At 50.5% G+C, this 23,883-nt stretch overlaps 1 protein-coding gene across 2 annotated transcripts in view; it reads left to right on the forward strand.

The window, feature by feature from the left end:
- The window catches only part of nbas (NBAS subunit of NRZ tethering complex), a 299,089-nt gene that overhangs the window by 184,956 nt on the left and 90,250 nt on the right, over window positions 1-23,883 (forward strand). For both annotated transcript variants that reach the window (XM_036976424.1, XM_036976425.1), the window contains 4 exons: window positions 11,288-11,511; window positions 11,639-11,749; window positions 12,312-12,446; window positions 15,671-15,783. In XM_036976424.1, the coding sequence (XP_036832319.1) occupies window positions 11,288-11,511; window positions 11,639-11,749; window positions 12,312-12,446; window positions 15,671-15,783 (583 nt within the window). The remainder of the gene's footprint in view (window positions 1-11,287; window positions 11,512-11,638; window positions 11,750-12,311; window positions 12,447-15,670; window positions 15,784-23,883) is intronic.

A 23,883-nucleotide genomic window follows, 5' to 3' on the forward strand; every position in this document is an offset into this window, starting at 1 on the left:
GTTCCCTCCCAGTAGTGGGTTGTGGTCCTGTTCCCTCCCAGTAGTGGGTTGTGATCCTGTTCCCTCCCAGTAGTGGGTTGTGGGCCTGTTCCCTCCCAGTAGTGGGTTGTGGTCCTGTTCCCAGTAGTGGGTTGTGGTCCTGTTCCCTCCCAGTAGTGGGTTGTGGTCCTGTTCCCTGTAGTGGGTTGTGATCCTGTTCCCTCCCAGTAGTGGGTTGTGGTCCTGTTCCCTCCCAGTAGTGGGTTGTGGTCCTGTTCCCTCCCATTAGTGGGTTGTGGTCCTGTTCTCTCCCAGTAGTGGGTTGTGGTCCTGTTCTCTCCCAGTAGTGGGTTGTGGTCCTGTTCCCAGTAGTGGGTTGTGGTCCTGTTCCCTCCCAGTAGTGGGTTGTGATCCTGTTCCCTCCCTGTAGTGGGTTGTGGTCCTGTTCCCTCCCAGTAGTGGGTTGTGGTCCTGTTCCCTCCCAGTAGTGGGTTGTGATCCTGTTCCCTCCCTGTAGTGGGTTGTGGTCCTGTTCCCTCCCAGTAGTGGGTTGTGGTCCTGTTCCCTCCCAGTAGTGGCTTGTGGTCCTGTTCCCTGTAGTGTTTTGTGGTCCTGTTCCCTCCCAGTAGTGGGTTGTGGTCCTGTTCCCTCCCAGTAGTGGGTTGTGGTCCTGTTCCCTCCCAGTAGTGGGTTGTGATCCTGTTCCCTCCCAGTAGTAGTGGGTTGTGGTCCTGTTCCCTCCCAGTAGTGGGTTGTGGGCCTGTTCCCTCCCAGTAGTGGGTTGTGGTCCTGTTCCCAGTAGTGGGTTGTGGTCCTGTTGCCTACCAGTAGTGGGTTTTGGTCCTGTTCCCTCCCAGTAGTGGGTTGTGGTCCTGTTCCCTCCCAGTAGTGGGTTGTGATCCTGTTCCCAGTAGTGAGTTGTGGTCCTGTTCCCTGTAGTGGGTTGTGGTCCTGTTCCCTCCCAGTAGTGGGTTGTGGTCCTGTTCCCTACCAGTAGTGGGTTGTGGTCCTGTTCCCTCCCAGTAGTGGGTTGTGGTCCTGTTCCCTCCCAGTAGTGGGTTGTGATCCTGTTCCCAGTAGTGAGTTGTGGTCCTGTTCCCTGTAGTGGGTTGTGGTCCTGTTCCCTCCCAGTAGTGGGTTGTGGTCCTGTTCCCTCCCAGTAGTGGGTTGTGATCCTGTTCCCTCCCAGTAGTGGGTTGTGATCCTGTTCCCAGTAGTGGGTTGTGGTCCTGTTCCCTCCCAGTAATGGGTTGTGATCCTGTTCCCAGTAGTGGGTTGTGGTCCTGTTCCCTCCCAGTAGTGGGTTGTGGTCCTGTTCCCTCCCAGTAGTGGGTTGTGGTCCTGTTCCCTACCAGTAGTGGGTTGTGGTCCTGTTCCCTCCCAGTAGTGGGTTGTGGTCCTGTTCCCTCCCAGTAGTGGGTTGTGATCCTGTTCCCAGTAGTGAGTTGTGGTCCTGTTCCCTGTAGTGGGTTGTGGTCCTGTTCCCTCCCAGTAGTGGGTTGTGGTCCTGTTCCCTCCCAGTAGTGGGTTGTGATCCTGTTCCCTCCCAGTAGTGGGTTGTGGGGTTGTGATCCTGTTCCCAGTAGTGGGTTGTGGTCCTGTTCCCTCCCAGTAATGGGTTGTGATCCTGTTCCCAGTAGTGGGTTGTGGTCCTGTTCCCTCCCAGTAGTGGGTTGTGGTCCTGTTCCCTCCCAGTAGTGGGTTGTGGTCCTGTTCCCTCCCAGTAGTGGGTTGTGGTCCTGTTCCCAGTAGTGGGTTGTGGTCCTGTTCCCTCCCAGTAGTGGGTTGTGGTCCTGTTCCCTCCCAGTAGTGGGTTGTGGTCCTGTTCCCTCCCAGTAGTGGGTTGTGATCCTGTTCCCAGTAGTGAGTTGTGGTCCTGTTCCCTGTAGTGGGTTGTGGTCCTGTTCCCTCCCAGTAGTGGGTTGTGGTCCTGTTCCCTCCCAGTAGTGGGTTGTGATCCTGTTCCCTCCCAGTAGTGGGTTGTGGGGTTGTGATCCTGTTCCCAGTAGTGGGTTGTGGTCCTGTTCCCTCCCAGTAATGGGTTGTGATCCTGTTCCCAGTAGTGGGTTGTGGTCCTGTTCCCTCCCAGTAGTGGGTTGTGGTCCTGTTCCCTCCCAGTAGTGGGTTGTGGTCCTGTTCCCTACCAGTAGTGGGTTGTGGTCCTGTTCCCTCCCAGTAGTGGGTTGTCAGTAGTGGGTTGTGGTCCTGTTCCCTCCCAGTAATGGGTTGTGATCCTGTTCCCAGTAGTGGGTTGTGGTCCTGTTCCCTCCCAGTAGTGGGTTGTGGTCCTGTTCCCTCCCAGTAGTGGGTTGTGGTCCTGTTCCCTACCAGTAGTGGGTTGTGGTCCTGTTCCCTCCCAGTAGTGGGTTGTCAGTAGTGGGTTGTGGTCCTGTTCCCTCCCAGTAGTGGGTTGTGGTCCTGTTCCCTCCCAGTAATGGGTTGTGATCCTGTTCCCAGTAGTGGGTTGTGGTCCTGTTCCCTCCCAGTAGTGGGTTGTGGTCCTGTTCCCTCCCAGTAGTGGGTTGTGGTCCTGTTCCCTACCAGTAGTGGGTTGTGGTCCTGTTCCCTCCCAGTAGTGGGTTGTCAGTAGTGGGTTGTGGTCCTGTTCCCTCCCAGTAGTGGGTTGTGATCCTGTTCCCAGTAGTGAGTTGTGTTCCTGTTCCCTGTAGTGGGTTGTGGTCCTGTTCCCTCCCAGTAGTGGGTTGTGGTCCTGTTCCCTCCCAGTAGTGGGTTGTGATCCTGTTCCCTCCCAGTAGTGGGTTGTGGGGTTGTGATCCTGTTCCCAGTAGTGGGTTGTGGTCCTGTTCCCTCCCAGTAATGGGTTGTGATCCTGTTCCCAGTAGTGGGTTGTGGTCCTGTTCCCTCCCAGTAGTGGGTTGTGGTCCTGTTCCCTCCCAGTAGTGGGTTGTGGTCCTGTTCCCTCCCAGTAGTGGGTTGTGGTCCTGTTCCCAGTAGTGGGTTGTGGTCCTGTTCCCTCCCAGTAGTGGGTTGTGGTCCTGTTCCCTCCCAGTAGTGGGTTGTGGGCCTGTTCCCTCCCAGTAGTGGGTTGTGGTCCTGTTCCCTCCCAGTAGTGGGTTGTGGTCCTGTTCCCTGTAGTGGGTTGTGATCCTGTTCCCTCCCAGTAGTGGGTTGTGATCCTGTTCCCTCCCAGTAGTGGGTTGTGGGCCTGTTCCCTCCCAGTAGTGGGTTGTGGTCCTGTTCCCTCCCAGTAGTGGGTTGTGGTCCTGTTCCCTCCCATTAGTGGGTTGTGGTCCTGTTCTCTCCCAGTAGTGGGTTGTGGTCCTGTTCTCTCCCAGTAGTGGGTTGTGGTCCTGTTCCCTCCCAGTAGTGGGTTGTGATCCTGTTCCCTCCCTGTAGTGGGTTGTGGTCCTGTTCCCTCCCAGTAGTGGGTTGTGGTCCTGTTCCCTCCCAGTAGTGGGTTGTGATCCTGTTCCCTCCCTGTAGTGGGTTGTGGTCCTGTTCCCTCCCAGTAGTGGGTTGTGGTCCTGTTCCCTCCCAGTAGTGGCTTGTGGTCCTGTTCCCTGTAGTGTTTTGTGGTCCTGTTCCCTCCCAGTAGTGGGTTGTGGTCCTGTTCCCTCCCAGTAGTGGGTTGTGGTCCTGTTCCCTCCCAGTAGTGGGTTGTGATCCTGTTCCCTCCCAGTAGTAGTGGGTTGTGGTCCTGTTCCCTCCCAGTAGTGGGTTGTGGGCCTGTTCCCTCCCAGTAGTGGGTTGTGGTCCTGTTCCCAGTAGTGGGTTGTGGTCCTGTTCCCTCCCAGTAGTGGGTTGTGGTCCTGTTCCCTACCAGTAGTGGGTTGTGGTCCTGTTCCCTCCCAGTAGTGGGTTGTGGTCCTGTTCCCTCCCAGTAGTGGGTTGTGATCCTGTTCCCAGTAGTGAGTTGTGGTCCTGTTCCCTGTAGTGGGTTGTGGTCCTGTTCCCTCCCAGTAGTGGGTTGTGGTCCTGTTCCCTCCCAGTAGTGGGTTGTGATCCTGTTCCCTCCCAGTAGTGGGTTGTGGGGTTGTGATTCTGTTCCCAGTAGTGGGTTGTGGTCCTGTTCCCTCCCAGTAATGGGTTGTGATCCTGTTCCCAGTAGTGGGTTGTGGTCCTGTTCCCTCCCAGTAGTGGGTTGTGGTCCTGTTCCCTCCCAGTAGTGGGTTGTGGTCCTGTTCCCTACCAGTAGTGGGTTGTGGTCCTGTTCCCTCCCAGTAGTGGGTTGTGGTCCTGTTCCCTCCCAGTAGTGGGTTGTGATCCTGTTCCCAGTAGTGAGTTGTGGTCCTGTTCCCTGTAGTGGGTTGTGGTCCTGTTCCCTCCCAGTAGTGGGTTGTGGTCCTGTTCCCTCCCAGTAGTGGGTTGTGATCCTGTTCCCTCCCAGTAGTGGGTTGTGGGGTTGTGATCCTGTTCCCAGTAGTGGGTTGTGGTCCTGTTCCCTCCCAGTAATGGGTTGTGATCCTGTTCCCAGTAGTGGGTTGTGGTCCTGTTCCCTCCCAGTAGTGGGTTGTGGTCCTGTTCCCTCCCAGTAGTGGGTTGTGGTCCTGTTCCCTCCCAGTAGTGGGTTGTGGTCCTGTTCCCAGTAGTGGGTTGTGGTCCTGTTCCCTCCCAGTAGTGGGTTGTGATCCTGTTCCCAGTCGTGGGTTGTGGTCCTGTTCCCTCCCAGTAGTGGGTTGTGGTCCTGTTCCCTCCCAGTAGTGGGTTGTGGTCCTGTTCCCTCCCAGTAGTGGGTTGTGGTCCTGTTCCCTCCCAGTAGTGGGTTGTGGTCCTGTTCCCTCCCAGTAGTGGGTTGTGATCCTGTTCCCAGTAGTGGGTTGTGGTCCTGTTCCCTCCCAGTAGTGGGTTGTGGTCCTGTTCCCAGTAGTGGGTTGTGGTCCTGTTCCCTCCCAGTAGTGGGTTGTGATCCTGTTCCCTGTAGTGGGTTGTGATCCTGTTCCCTCCCAGTAGTGGGTTGTGGTCCTGTTCCCAGTAGTGGGTTGTGGTCCTGTTCCCTCCCAGTAGTGGGTTGTGGTCCTGTTCCCTCCCAGTAGTGGGTTGTGATCCTGTTCCCAGTAGTGGGTTGTGGTCCTGTTCCCTCCCAGTAGTGGGTTGTGGTCCTGTTCCCAGTAGTGGGTTGTGGTCCTGTTCCCTCCCAGTAGTGGGTTGTGGTCCTGTTCCCTCCCAGTAGTGGGTTGTGGTCCTGTTCCCTCCCAGTAGTGGGTTGTGATCCTGTTCCCAGTAGTGGGTTGTGGTCCTGTTCCCTACCAGTAGTGGGTTGTGGTCCTGTTCCCAGTAGTGGGTTGTGGTCCTGTTCCCTCCCAGTAGTGGGTTGTGTTCCTGTTCCCTGTAGTGGGTTGTGATCCTGTTCCCTCCCAGTAGTGGGTTGTGGTCCTGTTCCCAGTAGTGGGTTGTGGTCCTGTTCCCTCCCAGTAGTGGGTTGTGGTCCTCTTCCCTCCCAGTAGTGGGTTGTGGTCCTGTTCCCTCCCAGTAGTGGGTTGTGATCCTGTTCCCAGTAGTGGGTTGTGGTCCTGTTCCCTCCCAGTAGTGGGTTGTGGTCCTGTTCCCAGTAGTGGGTTGTGGTCCTGTTCCCTCCCAGTAGTGGGTTGTGATCCTGTTCCCTGTAGTGGGTTGTGATCCTGTTCCCTCCCAGTAGTGGGTTGTGGTCCTGTTCCCAGTAGTGGGTTGTGGTCCTGTTCCCAGTAGTGGGTTGTGGTCCTGTTCCCTCCCAGTAGTGGGTTGTGGTCCTGTTCCCAGTAGTGGGTTGTGATCCTGTTCCCAGTAGTGGGTTGTTGTCCTGTTCCCTGTAGTGGGTTGTGGTCCTGTTCCCTCCCAGTAGTGGGTTGTGATCCTGTTCCCTGTAGTGGGTTGTGGTCCTGTTCCCTCCCAGTAGTGGGTTGTGATCCTGTTCCCTGTAGTGGGTTGTGGTCCTGTTCCCTCCCAGTAGTGGGTTGTGGTCCTGTTCCCAGTAGTGGGTTGTGATCCTGTTCCCAGTAGTGGGTTGTGGTCCTGTTCCCTGTAGTGGGTTGTGGTCCTGTTCCCTCCCAGTAGTGGGTTGTGATCCTGTTCCCAGTAGTGGGTTGTGATCCTGTTCCCAGTAGTGGGTTGTGATCCTGTTCCCTGTAGTGGGTTGTGATCCTGTTCCCAGTAGTGGGTTGTGGTCCTGTTCCCTGTAGTGGGTTGTGGTCCTGTTCCCTCCCAGTAGTGGGTTGTGATCCTGTTCCCTGTAGTGGGTTGTGACCCTGTTCCCAGTAGTGGGTTGTGATCCTGTAGTGGGTTGTGATCCTGTTCCCAGTAGTGGGTTGTGGTCCTGTTCCCTGTAGTGGGTTGTGGTCCTGTTCCCTCCCAGTAGTGGGTTGTGATCCTGTTCCCTGTAGTGGGTTGTGATCCTGTTCCCAGTAGTGGGTTGTGATCCTGTTCCCTGTAGTGGGTTGTGGTCCTGTTCCCTGTAGTGGGTTGTGATCCTGTTCCCTGTAGTGGGTTGTGATCCTGTTCCCAGTAGTGGGTTGTGATCCTGTTCCCAGTAGTGGGTTGTGATCCTGTTCCCAGTAGTGGGTTGTGGTCCTGTTCCCTCCCAGTAGTGGGTTGTGGTCCTGTTCCCTCCCAGTAGTGGGTTGTGGTCCTGTTCCCTGTAGTGGGTTGTGATCCTGTTCCCTGTAGTGGGTTGTGATCCTGTTCCCAGTAGTGGGTTGTGATCCTGTTCCCAGTAGTGGGTTGTGGTCCTGTTCCCAGTAGTGGGTTGTGATCCTGTTCCCTGTAGTGGGTTGTGGTCCTGTTCCCAGTAGTGGGTTGTGATCCTGTTCCCTGTAGTGGGTTGTGGTCCTGTTCCCAGTAGTGGGTTGTGATCCTGTTCCCTGTAGTGGGTTGTGGTCCTGTTCCCAGTAGTGGGTTGTGATCCTGTTCCCAGTAGTGGGTTGTGATCCTGTTCCCAGTAGTGGGTTGTGGTCCTGTTCCCTCCCAGTAGTGGGTTGTGGTCCTGTTCCCTCCCAGTAGTGGGTTGTGGTCCTGTTCCCTGTAGTGGGTTGTGATCCTGTTCCCAGTAGTGGGTTGTGATCCTGTTCCCAGTAGTGGGTTGTGATCCTGTTCCCAGTAGTGGGTTGTGATCCTGTTCCCAGTAGTGGGTTGTGGTCCTGTTCCCTCCCAGTAGTGGGTTGTGGTCCTGTTCCCAGTAGTGGGTTGTGGTCCTGTTCCCTCCCAGTAGTGGGTTGTGATCCTGTTCCCTGTAGTGGGTTGTGATCCTGTTCCCTGTAGTGGGTTGTGGTCCTGTTCCCAGTAGTGGGTTGTGATCCTGTTCCCAGTAGTGGGTTGTGATCCTGTTCCCTGTAGTGGGTTGTGATCCTGTTCCCAGTAGTGGGTTGTGATCCTGTTCCCAGTAGTGGGTTGTGATCCTGTTCCCAGTAGTGGGTTGTGATCCTGTTCCCTGTAGTGGGTTGTGATCCTGTTCCCAGTAGTGGGTTGTGATCCTGTTCCCTGTAGTGGGTTGTGGTCCTGTTCCCTGTAGTGGGTTGTGGTCCTGTTCCCTGTAGTGGGTTGTGATCCTGTTCCCAGTAGTGGGTTGTGATCCTGTTCCCAGTAGTGGGTTGTGATCCTGTTCCCAGTAGTGGGTTGTGATCCTGTTCCCAGTAGTGGGTTGTGATCCTGTTCCCTGTAGTGGGTTGTGGTCCTGTTCCCTCCCAGTAGTGGGTTGTGATCCTGTTCCCTGTAGTGGGTTGTGGTCCTGTTCCCAGTAGTGGGTTGTGATCCTGTTCCCAGTAGTGGGTTGTGATCCTGTTCCCAGTAGTGGGTTGTGATCCTGTTCCCAGTAGTGGGTTGTGATCCTGTTCCCAGTAGTGGGTTGTGATCCTGTTCCCAGTAGTGGGTTGTGATCCTGTTCCCAGTAGTGGGTTGTGATCCTGTTCCCTGTAGTGGGTTGTGATCCTGTTCCCTCCCAGTAGTGGGTTGTGATCCTGTTCCCTGTAGTGGGTTGTGGTCCTGTTCCCTGTAGTGGGTTGTGATCCTGTTCCCAGTAGTGGGTTGTGATCCTGTTCCCAGTAGTGGGTTGTGATCCTGTTCCCAGTAGTGGGTTGTGATCCTGTTCCCAGTAGTGGGTTGTGATCCTGTTCCCTGTAGTGGGTTGTGATCCTGTTCCCAGTAGTGGGTTGTGATCCTGTTCCCTGTAGTGGGTTGTGATCCTGTTCCCTCCCAGTAGTGGGTTGTGATCCTGTTCCCTGTAGTGGGTTGTGGTCCTGTTCCCTGTAGTGGGTTGTGATCCTGTTCCCAGTAGTGGGTTGTGATCCTGTTCCCAGTAGTGGGTTGTGATCCTGTTCCCAGTAGTGGGTTGTGATCCTGTTCCCAGTAGTGGGTTGTGATCCTGTTCCCAGTAGTGGGTTGTGATCCTGTTCCCAGTAGTGGGTTGTGATCCTGTTCCCTGTAGTGGGTTGTGATCCTGTTCCCTCCCAGTAGTGGGTTGTGATCCTGTTCCCTGTAGTGGGTTGTGGTCCTGTTCCCTGTAGTGGGTTGTGATCCTGTTCCCAGTAGTGGGTTGTGATCCTGTTCCCAGTAGTGGGTTGTGATCCTGTTCCCAGTAGTGGGTTGTGATCCTGTTCCCAGTAGTGGGTTGTGATCCTGTTCCCTGTAGTGGGTTGTGATCCTGTTCCCAGTAGTGGGTTGTGATCCTGTTCCCTGTAGTGGGTTGTGATCCTGTTCCCTCCCAGTAGTGGGTTGTGATCCTGTTCCCTGTAGTGGGTTGTGGTCCTGTTCCCTGTAGTGGGTTGTGATCCTGTTCCCAGTAGTGGGTTGTGATCCTGTTCCCAGTAGTGGGTTGTGATCCTGTTCCCAGTAGTGGGTTGTGATCCTGTTCCCAGTAGTGGGTTGTGATCCTGTTCCCAGTAGTGGGTTGTGATCCTGTTCCCTCCCAGTAGTGAGTTGTGATCCTGTTCCCTGTAGTGGGTTGTGATCCTGTTCCCTGTAGTGGGTTGTGATCCTGTTCCCTGTAGTGGGTTGTGATCCTGTTCCCAGTATTGGGTTGTGATCCTGTTCCCAGTAGTGGGTTGTGATCCTGTTCCCAGTAGTGGGTTGTGATCCTGTTCCCAGTAGTGGGTTGTGATCCTGTTCCCAGTAGTGGGTTGTGATCCTGTTCCCAGTAGTGGGTTGTGATCCTGTTCCCAGTAGTGGGTTGTGGTCCTGTTCCCAGTAGTGGGTTGTGATCCTGTTCCCAGTAGTGGGTTGTGATCCTGTTCCCAGTAGTGGGTTGTGATCCTGTTCCCAGTAGTGGGTTGTGATCCTGTTCCCAGTAGTGGGTTGTGATCCTGTTCCCTCCCAGTAGTGGGTTGTGATCCTGTGGTCCACATACTTTTGATCATGTAGGGTTTATATTTAAAATCTTTCAGTATTTGATGAAACATTTGGTATTTCTGACACTTCATTTTTCTTGACGTCGCTCTCTGTGTGGCTCTCACACATCTTTATGTTGTGACAGTTTTACACAACAATGGGGGAGGAGGGAGAGAGAAATAGAAGATGAGGAGAGGGAAGAGAGAGTAGGTTGCTATGGTGAAAATAAAAGTGTTGTTGTATTTAGTTAGACGTGATATATAGTACCAGTCAAAAGTTAGTTTCTTTTCACTATTTTCTTCATTGTAGAATAATAGTTTATACATCAAAACTATGAAATAACACACACATGGGATCATGTCGAATCAAAATGTATTTGAGATTCTTCAAAGTTGTCACCCTTTGCCTTGATGACAGCTTTGCACAGTCCATCTTCAAGAGGCGCGAGCACTTCGTCCAGACAAAATCTCAAAGTTCCGTTACAGGTCGTAGAAACAAGTCAAACGATGTATGGAATCAATCTTTAGGATGTTTTTAACATAAATCATCAATAAGGTTCCAACCGGAGAATTCCATTGTCTGTAGAAAAGCACTGGAACGAGAGCAAACTCTGTCGGGACCCACGCGTCACGAGCCTGAGTCACACAGCCAGACCCATAACTCAGTCAGCTCCCATTCCCCCCTCCTTTATAGCAGAAGCCTAAAACAAGTTTCTAAAGACGGTTGACATCTAGTGGAAGCCTTAGGAAGTGCAACTTGACCCCATAGACACTGTGTATTCGGGAGGCCAAGTTTTGAAAAACGACAAACCTCAGATGTCCCACTTCCTGGTTGGAATTTTTCTCAGGTTTTCGCCTGCCATGTGAGTTCTGTTATACTCACAGACATCATTCAAACAGTTTTAGAAACTTCAGTGTGTTTTCTAACCAGATGCTAATAATAACATGCTTATTAGCATCTGGGACAGAGTTGGAGGCAGTTCACTCTGGGCACGCTATTCATCCAAAAGTGAAAATGCTGCCCCCTATCCCCAAAAAGTTTGAGAAGGAAGAAATTCCACAAATGAACTTTTAACAAGGCACACCTGTTAATTGAAATGCATTCCAGGTGACTACCTCATGAAGCTGGTTGAGAGAATGCCAAGAGTGTGCAAACCTGTCAAGGCAACGGGTGGCTACTTTGAAGAATCTAAAATATATTTTGATTTGTTGAACACTTCTCTGATTACTACATGATTCCATGTGTGTTATTTCATATCTTTGATGTCTTCAATATTCTACAATGTAGAAACTAGTACAAATGACGAAAAACTATTGAATTAGTAGGTTTTCTAAAACGTTTGACTGGTACTGTGTGGATGTCGGAAGTTTACAAACACTTATGTTGGAGTCATTAAAACTCGTTTTTCAAGAGCGAGTGGAGGTAACGAGTGGAGGACAGAGGAGCCTCTTAAAGAAGTTACAGGTCTGTGAGAGCTAGAAATCGTCCTTGTTTGTAGGTGACCAAATACTTATTTTCTACCATAATTTGCAAATAAATTAATTTAAAAAAAATCTAATTTTGTCTGTCATAGTTGATGTGTACCTATGATGAAAATTACAGGCCTCTCTCATCTTTTTAAGTGGGAGAACTTGCACAATTGGTGGCTGACTAAATACTTTTTTGCCCCACTGTACATACATATATATAATATACATAAATATTTGTTTATATATGTGTGTGTGTGTGTATATATATATATATGTGTGTTTGTATTTCTCCATATTTAAAATGTATATGGAGGGGATTGGAAATAATGCAGACAATTACATTGATGGAAGATCCATCTGCAATATTAAAGACATTTTTCTGCAAATGTGTCCCTGTGGAGATTGCATGGCCGTGTGCTAGATTTTATACACCTGTCAGCAACAGATGTGGCTGAAATAGCCGAATTCACTAATATGAAGGTGTCATATTTACAATTTCTTTTTAACGAATTTAGCCCGATGTCTTTTTGTGACCTGGAGAGGCTGTGTGACTGAGGAAGGGTGCGTTTGATCTGTTTCCTACTCAGGCCGACCCCAAGGAGCTGATCCGATTGGTCACCCAGCACGTGACGGCCCATTCTGATTGGCCAGCGGACGTGGAGGAGCTGATTGGCCAGCTCCAGGTGTATAACGAGCGTCTGACAGACCTGACGCAGGCCCAGGTGTTGCAGGGGCTGGGACGTGGGGTCGACGTTAGACGATTCAGTTCCGACACACACTACAAGAAACAGACCATTCTGGGTCTGACTGAGTGAGTAGGGAGGGGAGGGGGGGGGGGGAACCGACGGGTAGTAGAAGTGATTTCTACCAAAATGACCTGGTTTTCCTGAAATGGATGTCTGATGTGTGATGTCTGATGTCTGATGTGTGTGTCGCAGGACCCTGGATGACAGCGTGTGGAGAATCAGTCTGTCTCTAGCCCAGCGCTACAGCATTCCCCTCTGGGACATCTACATGACTCACCTGGAGTTCCTCTTCACTGACAGCGGGTAAGACACACACACACACACACATCACACCACACACACCACACACACACACCCCCCCTCTCTCTCTCTCTCAATGTCAATTTAAGGGTCTTTATTGGCATGGGAAACATATGTTAACATTACCAAAGAAAGTGAAATAGAGAATAAACAAAAGTGAAATAAACAATAAAAATGAACAGTAAACATTAGACTCACAGAAGGTCCAAATTTAAGGTCCACATTACAAATGTCATATTATGTCTATATACAGAGTTGTAATGATGTACAAATAGTGAAAGTACAAAAGGGAAAATAAATAAGCATAAATATGGGTTGTATTTACAATGGTGTTTGTTCTTCACTGGTTGCCCTTTTCTCGTGGCAACAGGTCACAAATCTTGCTGCTGTGATGTCACACTGTGGAATTTCACCCAGTAGATATGGGAGTTTATCAAAATTGGGTTTGTTTTTGGGTCTGTGTAATCTGAGGGAAATATTTGTCTCCTCCTCCTCCTCCTCCCTACCCCTCTCCTCCTCCTCCTCCTCCTCATCCCCCTCATCCCCCTCTCCTCCTCCTCCTCAGTCTCTCTACCAAGGACATCGAGGGTCGTGTGGACACCTTGGCTCTATTTGACTCTCTGAAGTCAGAACCTGAGTCTTTCCACAGTCACATGTCTAAATATGTGTTGACCTCCGTGGAAGGGACAGACCTGCCCAGGTACAAACACTCCTTCATTCTCCACTGCCTATCACAGTGGTTCTTAATCCTCTCCTCCGGGACCCGCCCATATTTCACAATTGTCCTACATCGTCAGATTGAGGTGAGAATTGTATGTGTATCCAGGGATTGAAATGAAGCTAATTCTTGACATTAGGGATAGCAGTGGCCCGTGGCTAGTTCTTCTCAGACTGATAAGTAGTATAAAATGTCCCCATCACCATGACGGTCTACAAGTCCAGCTGGCCAGTGTCCTTAAAGGCATACTTCCTGATATTGGCAATGAGGCCCTTTTGTCTCAGTCCCCAGAGCCCGATGAACATGGTGAATACCATGCTTATGTCTCAGTCCCCAGGGGGATGTTACATGAGCCAGTGCTAACTAGCGTTAGAGCAATGACTGGAAGTCTATGGGTATCTGCTAGCATGCTATGTTTAATTGACTGGAAGTCTATGGGTATCTGCTAGCATGCTATGTTTTATCGACTGGAAGTCAAGTCTATGGGTATCTGCTAGCATGCTATGTTTAATTGACTGGAAGTCTATGGGTATCTGCTAGCATTCTATGTTTAATTGACTGGAAGTCTATGGGTATCTGCTAGCATGCTATGTTTAATTGACTGGACGTCTATGGGTATCTGCTAGCATGCTATGTTTAATTGACTGGAAGTCTATGGGTATCTGCTAGCATGCTATGTTTAATCGACTGGACGTCTATGGGTATCTGCTAGCATGCTATGTTTAATTGACTGGACGTCTATGGTTATCTGCTAGCATGCTATGATTAATTGACTGGACGTCTATGGGTATCTGCTAGCATGCTATGTTTAATTGACTGGACGTCTATGGGTATCTGCTAGCATTCTATGTTTAATTGACTGGAAGTCTATGGGTATCTGCTAGCATGCTATGTTTAATTGACTGGAAGTCTATGGGTATCTGCTAGCATGCTATGATTGTATCCCCATAGACATCCAGTCATTGTGTAAATGCTAGTTAGCTATTTCCTTCAAACTGCACTCAGATACATCAAATGGTATCGGCAAGTTTTTCCTCATTGCCAAAATCCCGAAGTAACCCTTTTGAAATGTCCATCCATTAAAGTTGACCCTCTTCTCCTCTCCCTGATCCTCTTCCCCTCTCCCTGATCCTCTCCCCCTCTCCCTGATCCTCTTCTCCTCTCCCTGATCCTCTTCTCCTCTCCCTGATCCTCTTCTCCTCTCCCTGATCCTCTTCTCCTCTCCCTGATCCACTTCTCCTCTTCTCCTCTCCCTGATCCTCTTCTCCTCTCCCTGATCCTCTTCTCCTCTCTCTGATCCTCTTCTCCTCTTCTCCTCTCCCTGATCCTCTTCTCCTCTCCCTGATCCACTTCTCCTCTTCTCCTCTCCCTGATCCCCTTCTCCTCTTCTCCTCTCCCTGATCCTCTTCTCCTCTCTCTGATCCTCTTCTCCTCTTCTCCTCTCCCTGATCCTCTTCCCCTCTCCCTGATCTTCTTCTCCTCTCCCTGATCCTCTTCTCCTCTCCCGGATCCTTTTCTCCTCTCCCTGATCCTCTTCTCTCCCTGATCCTCTTCTCCTCTCCCGGATCCTCTTCTCCCTGATCCTCTTCTCCTCTCCCTGATCCTCTTCCCCTCTCCCTGATCCTCTTCTCCTCTCCCTGATCCTCTTCTCCTCTCCCTGATCCTCTTCTCCTCTCTCTGATCCTCTTCTCCTCTTCTCCTCTCCCTGATCCTCTTCTCCTCTCCCTGATCCTATTCTCCTCCCTTTCCTCTTCCCCTCTCCCTGATCCTCTTCTCCTCTTCTCCTCTCCCTGATCCTCTTCTCCTCTCCCTGATCCTCTTCTCCTCTCGCTGATCCTCTTCTCTTCTTCTCCTCTCCCTGATCATCTTCTCCTCTCCCTGATCCTCTTCTCCTCTCCCTGATCCTCTTCTCCTCTCCCTGATCCTCTTCTCCTCTCCCTGATCCTCTTTTCCTCTCCCTGATCCTCTTCTCCTCTCCCTGATCCACTTCTCCTCTCCCTGATCCTCTTCTCCTCTCTCTGATCTTCTTCTCTTCTTCTCCTCTCCCTGATCCTCTTCTCCTCATCTCCTCTCCCTGATCCTCTTCTCCTCTTCTCATCTCCCTGATCCTCTTCTCCTCTTCTCCTCTCCCTGATCCTCTTCTCCTCTTCTCCTCTCCCTCTCTCCCTGATCCTCTTCTCCTCTTCTCCTCTCCCTGATCCTCTTCTCCTCTCCCTGATCCTCTTCTCCTCTTCTCCTCTCCCTGATCCTCTTCTTCTCACGATGATTCCCTCTTCTCCTTACGATGATTCCCTCTTCTCCTCACGATGATTCCCTCTTCTCCTTTCCATGATTCCCTCTTCTCCTCTCCATGATTACATATTCTCATCTCCATGACTCCACCTCTCCCTGATTCCCCCTTCTCCTCTCCCTGATTCCCTATTCTCCTCTCCCTGATTCCCTATTCTCCTCTCCCTGATTCCATCTTCTCCCTGATTCCCTCTCCCTGATTCCCTCTCCCTGATTCCCTCTTCTCCTCTCCCTGATTCCATCTTCTCCTCTCCCTGATTCCATCTTCTCCTCTCCCTGATTCCCTCTTCTCCTCTCCCTGATTCCCTCTTCTCCTCTCCCTGATTCCCTCTTCTCCTCTCCCTGATTCCCTCTTCTTCTCTCCCTGATTCCATCTACTCCTCTCCCTGATTCCATATTCCCCTCTCCCTGATTCCCTCCTCTCCTCTCCATGATTCCCTCTTCTCCTCTCCCTGATTCCCTCTTCTTCTCTCCCTGATTCCATCTACTCCTCTCCCTGATTCCATATTCCCCTCTCCCTGATTCCCTCCTCTCCTCTCCATGATTCCATCTTCTCCTCTCCCTGATTCCATCTTCTCCCTAATTCCATCTTCTCCCGGATTCCATCTTCTCCTCTCCCATCTTCTCCTCTCCCTGATTCTCCTCTCCCTGATTCTCCTCTCCCTGATTCTCCTCTCCCTGATTCCTGATTCTCCTCTCCCTGATTCTCATCTCCCTGATTCTCATCTCCCTGATTCTCCTCTCCCTGATTCTCCTCTCCTCCCCCTGATTCTCCTCCCCCTGATTCTCCTCCCCCTTATTCTCCTCTCCCTTATTCTCCTCTCCCTGATTCTCCTCTCCCTGATTCTCCTCTCCCTGATTCTCCTCTCCCTGATTCTCCTCTCCTCTCCCTGATTCTCCTCTCCTCTCCTTTCTAGGCTGTTGTATTACTATACCCTGTTGGAGGAGTGTTGTGGATCGTACTGCTCTTCTGTCATCACCCCTGACACTCACATCAAACTGCTCAAGAAGCTCCGCTCCGTCACTACTGGTAAGGAAACAACCAGGGATATCACTACCGGTAAGGAAACAGCCAGGGATATCACTACCGGTAAGGAAACAACCAGGGATATCACTACCGGTAAGGAAACAGCCAGGGATATCACTACCGGTAAGGAAACAACCAGGGATATCACTACCGGTAAGGAAACAGCCAGGGATATCACTACCGGTAAGGAAACAGCCAGGGCTATCACTACCGGTAAGGAAACAGCCAGGGATATCACTACCGGTAAGGAAACAGCCAGGGATATCACTACCGGTAAGGAAACAGCCAGGGATCCCAAATCCCTATATAGGGCACTACTTTAGATCAGGGCTCAATGACACCCTATTCCCTATATAGGGCACTACATTAGATCAGGGCTCTATGACACCCTATTCCCTATGCAGGGCACTACTTTAGACCAGGGCTATACGGCACCCTATTGCCTATGCAGGGCACTACTTTAGATCAGGGCTCAATGACACCCTATTCCCTATATAGGGCACTACATTAGATCAGGGCTCTATGACACCCTATTCCCTATGCAGGGCACTACTTTAGACCAGGGCACTACGGCACCCTATTCCCTATGCAGGGCACTACTTTAGACCAGGGCTCAATGACACCCTATTCCCTATGCAGGGCACTGCTTTAGACCAGGGCTCTATGGCACCATCTCTATGGCACCCTATTCCCTATGCAGGGCACTGCTTTAGACCAGGGCTCTATGATGTTTGTGTGTGTGTGTGTGTGTGTGTGTGTCCCGCCCGTGTGTTCTGAACTCGACAGGAAGTTGTCAACAGTATTTGCAGTACTTCCTCCCCTCCTGTCCCTCGTAACACCAGCCCTTCTACCACACACACCAGTGACGGCTGGTGACCTGAACAGCACCGCGACTGCAGCTATGGCAGTGTGGCAAACGACCACATTAACGCACTTGATATAAAGCAACGCTGTGTTGCTCCGTTTTGTGTATTTAACAAAGGTCTTTGATTCAGTTGACCTTGAATTGTTGTTAGCTAGACTCAGAAACATTGGGTCTCAGTGAAGGGGCAGTAAATTGGTTTAGGAACTAATGTGCTATATACTGAGCATCACAAGTCTGGCTTTCTAGAGATTAATAGAGGTGTCCCCCAGGGTTCCATTTTAGCTCCTGTGTTGTTCTCAATTTTTGTATTAATGATTTGGGGAATGGGATGCAACCAGCAAAGTTACATCTATATACAGATGACACAGTCATCTCTTTATGTAATTCCTTCTCTGGTTCAGGCTGTTGAAGAGATCCACACTGCTTTTCAGTCACTGCAGGCCTCCCTTTATGGTCTCAAACTGGTCTTGAATGTACAAAAAAACTAAATTCATGACCTTTACCAGAGTTAGAACTCTGCCAGAGAAGGTTAGGATTGTCACATCTGGTGGCTTATCCATTGAAAAAGTGTCATCCTACACATACCTAGGTATATGGTTGGATGACAAGTTGTCCTTTAAAGTTCATGTGGATAATCTTGTGACAAAGCTTAAATTGAAATTGGGTTTTTATTTTTCGTAATAAGGCTTGCTTCCCGCTTATGGCAAAAATAAGCTTGTTCAGGCCACTTTTATCTCTGTAATTAATTATGATTGTTGTATATGCATGCAGCCTCCTCTGTGTATCATGCAGCCTCCTCTGTCTAACAGAGACTGGACTCTGTTTATCATGCAGCCTCCTCTGTCTTACAGAGACTGGACTCTGTGTATCATGCAGCCTCCTCTGTCTTATAGAGACTGGACTCTGTTTATCATGCAGCCTCCTCTGTCGTACAGAGACTGGACTCTGTTTATCATGCAGCCTCCTCTGTCTTACAGAGACTGGACTCTGTGTATCATGCAGCCTCCTCTGTCTTATAGAGACTGGACTCTGTTTATCATGCAGCCTCCTCTGTCGTACAGAGACTGGACTCTGTTTATCATGTAGCCTCCTCTGTCTAACAGAGACTGGACTCTGTTTATCATGCAGCCTCCTCCGTCTAACAGAGACTGGACTCTGTTTATCATGCAGCCTCCTCTGTCTTACAGAGACTGGACTCTGTTTATCATGCAGCCTCCTCTGTCTTACAGAGACTGGACTCTGTTTATCATGCAGCCTCCTCTGTCGTACAGAGACTGGACTCTGTTTATCATGCAGCCTCCTCTGTCTAACAGAGACTGGACTCTGTTTATCATGCAGCCTCCTCTGTCTTACAGAGACTGGACTCTGTTTATCATGCAGCCTCCTCTGTCTAACAGAGACTGGACTCTGTTTATCATGTAGCCTCCTCTGTCTAACAGAGACTGGACTCTGTTTATCATGCAGCCTCCTCTGTTTATCATGCAGCCTCCTCTGTCTAACAGAGACTGGACTCTGTTTATCATGCAGCCTCCTCTGTCTAACAGAGACTGGACTCTGTTTATCATGCAGCCTCCTCTGTTTATCATGCAGCCTCCTCTGTCTAACAGAGACTGGACTCTGTTTATCATGCAGCCTCCTCTGTCTGACAGAGACTGGACTCTGTTTATCATGCAGCCTCCTCTGTCTTACAGAGACTGGACTCTGTTTATCATGCAGCCTCCTCTGTCTTAGAGAGACTGGACTCTGTTTATCATGCAGCCTCCTCTGTTTGACAGAGACTGGACTCTGTTTATCATGCAGCCTCCTCTGTCTAACAGAGACTGGACTCTGTTTATCATGCAGCCTCCTCTGTCTGACAGAGACTGGACTCTGTTTATCATGCAGCCTCCTCTGTCTAACAGAGACTGGACTCTGTTAATCATGCAGCCTCCTCTGTCTTACAGAGACTGGACTCTGTGTATCATGCAGCCTCCTCTGTCTGACAGAGACTGGACTCTGTGTATCATGCAGCCTCCTCTGTCTAACAGAGACTGGACTCTGTTTATCATGCAGCCTCCTCTGTCGTACAGAGACTGGACTCTGTGTATCATGCAGCCTCCTCTGTCTGACAGAGACTGGACTCTGTTTATCATGCAGCCTCCTCTGTCTTACAGAGACTGGACTCTGTTTATCATGCAGCCTCCTCTGTCTTACAGAGACTGGACTCTGTTTATCATGCAGTCTCCTCTGTTTATCATGCAGCCTCCTCTGTCTAACAGAGACTGGACTCTGTTTATCATGCAGTCTCCTCTGTTTATCATGCAGCCTCCTCTGTCTAACAGAGACTGGACTCTGTTTATCATGCAGCCTCCTCTGTCGTACAGAGACTGGACTCTGTTTATCATGCAGCCTCCTCTGTCTTACAGAGACTGGACTCTGTGTATCATGCAGTCTCCTCTGTTTATCATGCAGCCTCCTCTGTCGTACAGAGACTGGACTCTGTTTATCATGCAGCCTCCTCTGTCTTACAGAGACTGGACTCTGTGTATCATGCAGTCTCCTCTGTTTATCATGCAGCCTCCTCTGTCGTACAGAGACTGGACTCTGTTTATCATGCAGCCTCCTCTGTCTTACAGAGACTGGACTCTGTTTATCATGCAGCCTCCTCTGTCTAACAGAGACTGGACTCTGTTTATCATGTAGCCTCCTCTGTCGTACAGAGACTGGACTCTGTTTATCATGCAGCCTCCTCTGTCTTACAGAGACTGGACTCTGTTTATCATGCAGCCTCCTCTGTCGTACAGAGACTGGACTCTGTTTATCATGCAGCCTCCTCTGTCTTACAGAGACTGGACTATGTTTATCATGCAGCCTCCTCTGTCTTACAGAGACTGGACTCTGTTTATCATGCAGCCTCCTCTGTCTAACAGAGACTGGACTCTGTGTATAATGCAGCCTCCTCTGTCTGACAGAGACTGGACTCTGTTTATCATGCAGCCTCCTCTGTCTTACAGAGACTGGACTCTGTTTATCATGCAGCCTCCTCTGTCTTACAGAGACTGGACTCTGTTTATCATGCAGCCTCCTCTGTCTAACAGAGACTGGACTCTGTGTATAATGCAGCCTCCTCTGTCTGACAGAGACTGGACTCTGTGTATAATGCAGCCTCCTCTGTTTATCATGCAGCCTCCTCACCATTGCACCTTATACCAAATAGAAGGTTGGACCTCACTTTATATCCGCAGAAAGATACATTTGTATGTCTTCATCTACAAAGGCCTTTTGGGTGAACTCCCTCTTTACCTCTGTAGTCTGGTCTCCTTCACAACCAGCAGGTAAACTCCCTCTTTACCTCTGTAGTCTGGTCTCCTTCACCACCAGCAGGTAAACTCCCTCTTTACCTCTGTAGTCTGGTCTCCTTCCCCACCAGCAGGTAAACTCCCTCTTTACCTCTGTAGTCTGGTCTCCTTCACCACTAGCAGGTAAACTCCCTCTTTACCTCTGTAGTCTGGTCTCCTTCACCACCAGCAGGTAAACTCCCTCTTTACCTCTGTAGTCTGGTCTCCTTCACCCCCAGCAGGTAAACTCCCTCTTTACCTCTGTAGTCTGGTCTCCTTCACAACCAGCAGGTAAACTCCCTCTTTACCTCTGTAGTCTGGTCTCCTTCACCACCAGCAGGTAAACTCCCTCTTTACCTCTGTAGTTTAGTGTCCTTCACCACCATTAGGTAAACTCCCTCTTTTCCTCTGTAGTCTGGTCTCCTTCCCCACCAGCAGGTAAACTCCCTCTGTACCTCTGTAGTCTGGTCTCCTTCACCACCAGCAGGTAAACTCCCTCTTTACCTCTGTAGTCTGGTCTCCTTCCCCACCAGCAGGTAAACTCCCTCTTTACCTCTGTAGTCTGGTCTCCTTCACCCCCAGCAGGTAAACTCCCTCTTTACCTCTGTAGTCTGGTCTCCTTCACCCCCAGCAGGTAAACTCCCTCTTTACCTCTGTAGTCTGGCCTCCTTCACCACCAGCAGGTAAACTCCCTCTGTAGTCTGGTCTCCTTCACCACCAGCAGGTAAACTCCCTCTTTACCTCTGTAGTCTGGTCTCCTTCACCACCAGCAGGTAAACTCCCTCTTTACCTCTGTAGTCTGGTCTCCTTCACCACCAGCAGGTAAACTCCCTCTTTACCTCTGTAGTCTGGTCTCCTTCACCACCAGCAGGTAAACTCCCTCTTTACCTCTGTAGTCTGGCCTCCTTCACCACCAGCAGGTAAACTCCCTCTGTAGTCTGGTCTCCTTCACCACCAGCAGGTAAACTCCCTCTGTAGTCTGGTCTCCTTCACCACCAGCAGGTAAACTCCCTCTTTACCTCTGTAGTCTGGTCTCCTTCACCACCAGTAGGTAAACTCCCTCTTTACCTCTGTAGTCTGGTCTCCTTCCCCACCAGCAGGTAAACTCCCTCTTTACCTCTGTAGTCTGGTCTCCTTCACCAGCAGCAGGTAAACTCCCTCTTTACCTCTGTAGTCTGGTCTCCTTCCCCACCAGCAGGTAAACTCCCTCTTTACCTCTGTAGTCTGGTCTCCTTCACCAGCAGCAGGTAAACTCCCTCTGTAGTCTGGTCTCCTTCACCACCAGCAGGTAAACTCCCTCTTTACCTCTGTAGTCTGGTCTCCTTCACCACCAGCAGGTAAACTCCCTCTTTACCTCTGTAGTCTGGTCTCCTTCACCACCAGCAGGTAAACTCCCTCTTTACCTCTGTAGTCTGGTCTCCTTCTCCACCAGCAGGTAAACTCCCTCTTTACCTCTGTAGTCTGGTCTCCTTCACCACCAGCAGGTAAACTCCCTCTTTACCTCTGTAGTCTGGTCTCCTTCCCCACCAGCAGGTAAACTCCCTCTTTACCTCTGTAGTCTGGTCTCCTTCACCCCCAGCAGGTAAACTCCCTCTGTAGTCTGGTCTCCTTCACCACCAGCAGGTAAACTCCCTCTTTACCTCTGTAGTCTGGTCTCCTTCACCACCAGCAGGTAAACTCCCTCTTTACCTCTGTAGTCTGGTCTCCTTCACCACCAGCAGGTAAACTCCCTCTTTACCTCTGTAGTCTGGTCTCCTTCCCCACCAGCAGGTAAACTCCCTCTTTACCTCTGTAGTCTGGTCTCCTTCACCACCAGCAGGTAAACTCCCTCTTTACCTCTGTGGTCTGGTCTCCTTCACCACCAGCAGGTAAACTCCCTCTTTACCTCTGTAGTCTGGTCTCCTTCACCACCAACAGGTAAACTCTCTCTTTACCTCTGTAGTCTGGTCTCCTTCACCACCAGCAGGTAAACTCCCTCTTTACCTCTGTAGTCTGGTCTCCTTCACCACCAACAGGTAAACTCTCTCTTTACCTCTGTAGTCTGGTCTCCTTCACCACCAGCAGGTAAACTCCCTCTTTACCTCTGTAGTCTGGTCTCCTTCACCACCAGCAGGTAAACTCCCTCTGTAGTCTGGTCTCCTTCACCACCAGTAGGTAAACTCCCTCTTTACCTCTGTAGTCTGGTCTCCTTCACCACCAGTAGGTAAACTCCCTCTTTACCTCTGTAGTCTGGTCTCCTTCTCCACCAGCAGGTAAACTCCCTCTTTACCTCTGTAGTCTGGTCTCCTTCACCACCAGCAGGTAAACTCCCTCTGTAGTCTGGTCTCCTTCACCACCAGCAGGTAAACTCCCTCTGTAGTCTGGTCTCCTTCACCACCAGCAGGTAAACTCCCTCTTTACCTCTGTAGTCTGGTCTCCTTCACCACCAGCAGGTAAACTCCCTCTTTACCTCTGTAGTCTGGTCTCCTTCACCACCAGCAGGTAAACTCCCTCTTTACCTCTGTAGTCTGGTCTCCTTCACCACCAGCAGGTAAACTCCCTCTTTACCTCTGTAGTCTGGTCTCCTTCACCACCAGCAGGTAAACTCCCTCTTTACCTCTGTGGTCTGGTCTCCTTCACCACCAGCAGGTAAACTCCCTCTTTACCTCTGTAGTCTGGTCTCCTTCCCCACCAGCAGGTAAACTCCCTCTTTACCTCTGTAGTCTGGTCTCCTTCACCACCAGCAGGTAAACTCCCTCTTTACCTCTGTAGTCTGGTCTCCTTCACCACCAGTAGGTAAACTCCCTCTTTACCTCTGTAGTCTGGTCTCCTTCCCCACCAGCAGGTAAACTCCCTCTTTACCTCTGTAGTCTGGTCTCCTTCACCACCAGTAGGTAAACTCCCTCTTTACCTCTGTAGTCTGGTCTCCTTCCCCACCAGCAGGTAAACTCCCTCTTTACCTCTGTAGTCTGGTCTCCTTCCCCACCAGCAGGTAAACTCCCTCTGTAGTCTGGTCTCCTTCACCACCAGCAGGTAAACTCCCTCTTTACCTCTGTAGTCTGGTCTCCTTCACCACCAGCAGGTAAACTCCCTCTGTAGTCTGGTCTCCTTCACCACCAGCAGGTAAACTCCCTCTGTAGTCTGGTCTATGTGGTTGCTATGTTACCATACCCGTCTGCTAGGTGGTTGTTATGTTACCATACCCGGTCTGCTAGGTGGTTGCTATGGTACCATACCCGTTCTGCTAGGTAGTTGCTATGTTACCATACCCATGTCTGCTAGGTGGTAGCTATGTTACCATACCCGGTCTGCTAGGGGATTGCTATGTTACCATACCCGGTCTGCTTGGTGGTTGCTATGTTACCATACCCGGCCTGCTAGGTGGTTGCTATGTTACCATACCCGGTCTGCAAGGTGGTTGCTATGTTACCATACCCGGTCTGCTAGGTGGTTGCTATGTTACCATACCCGGTCTGCTAGGTGGTTGCTATGTTACCATACCCGGTCTGCTAGGTGGTTGCTATGTTACCATACCCGGTCTGCAAGGTGGTTGCTATGTTACCATTCCCGGTCTGCTAGGTGGTTGCTATGTTACCATACCCGGTCTGCTAGGTGGTTGCTATGTTACCATACCCGGTCTGCTAGGTGGTTGCTATGTTACCATACCCGGTCTGCTAGGTGGTTGCTATGTTACCATACCCGGTCTGCTAGGTGATTGCCCTGAATGGAATAGTCTACAACCCATGCCTCATCTAGATATGTTAGTGACCCTGAATCGATTTAAAATATTGATGGGAGACTCTGTTACAGAGGAGTGTAACACCAGTCTCAACGTCAACAGTGAAGAGGCGACTCTGGGATACTGGCCTTCTTGGCCAGAGTTCCTCTGTTCAGTCTCAACGTCAACAGTGAAGAGGCGACTCTGGGATGCTGGTCTTCTAG

This window comes from Oncorhynchus mykiss, chromosome 4, assembly GCF_013265735.2.
Source record: "Oncorhynchus mykiss isolate Arlee chromosome 4, USDA_OmykA_1.1, whole genome shotgun sequence".
NCBI classification, from domain to species: Eukaryota; Metazoa; Chordata; class Actinopteri; order Salmoniformes; family Salmonidae; genus Oncorhynchus; species Oncorhynchus mykiss.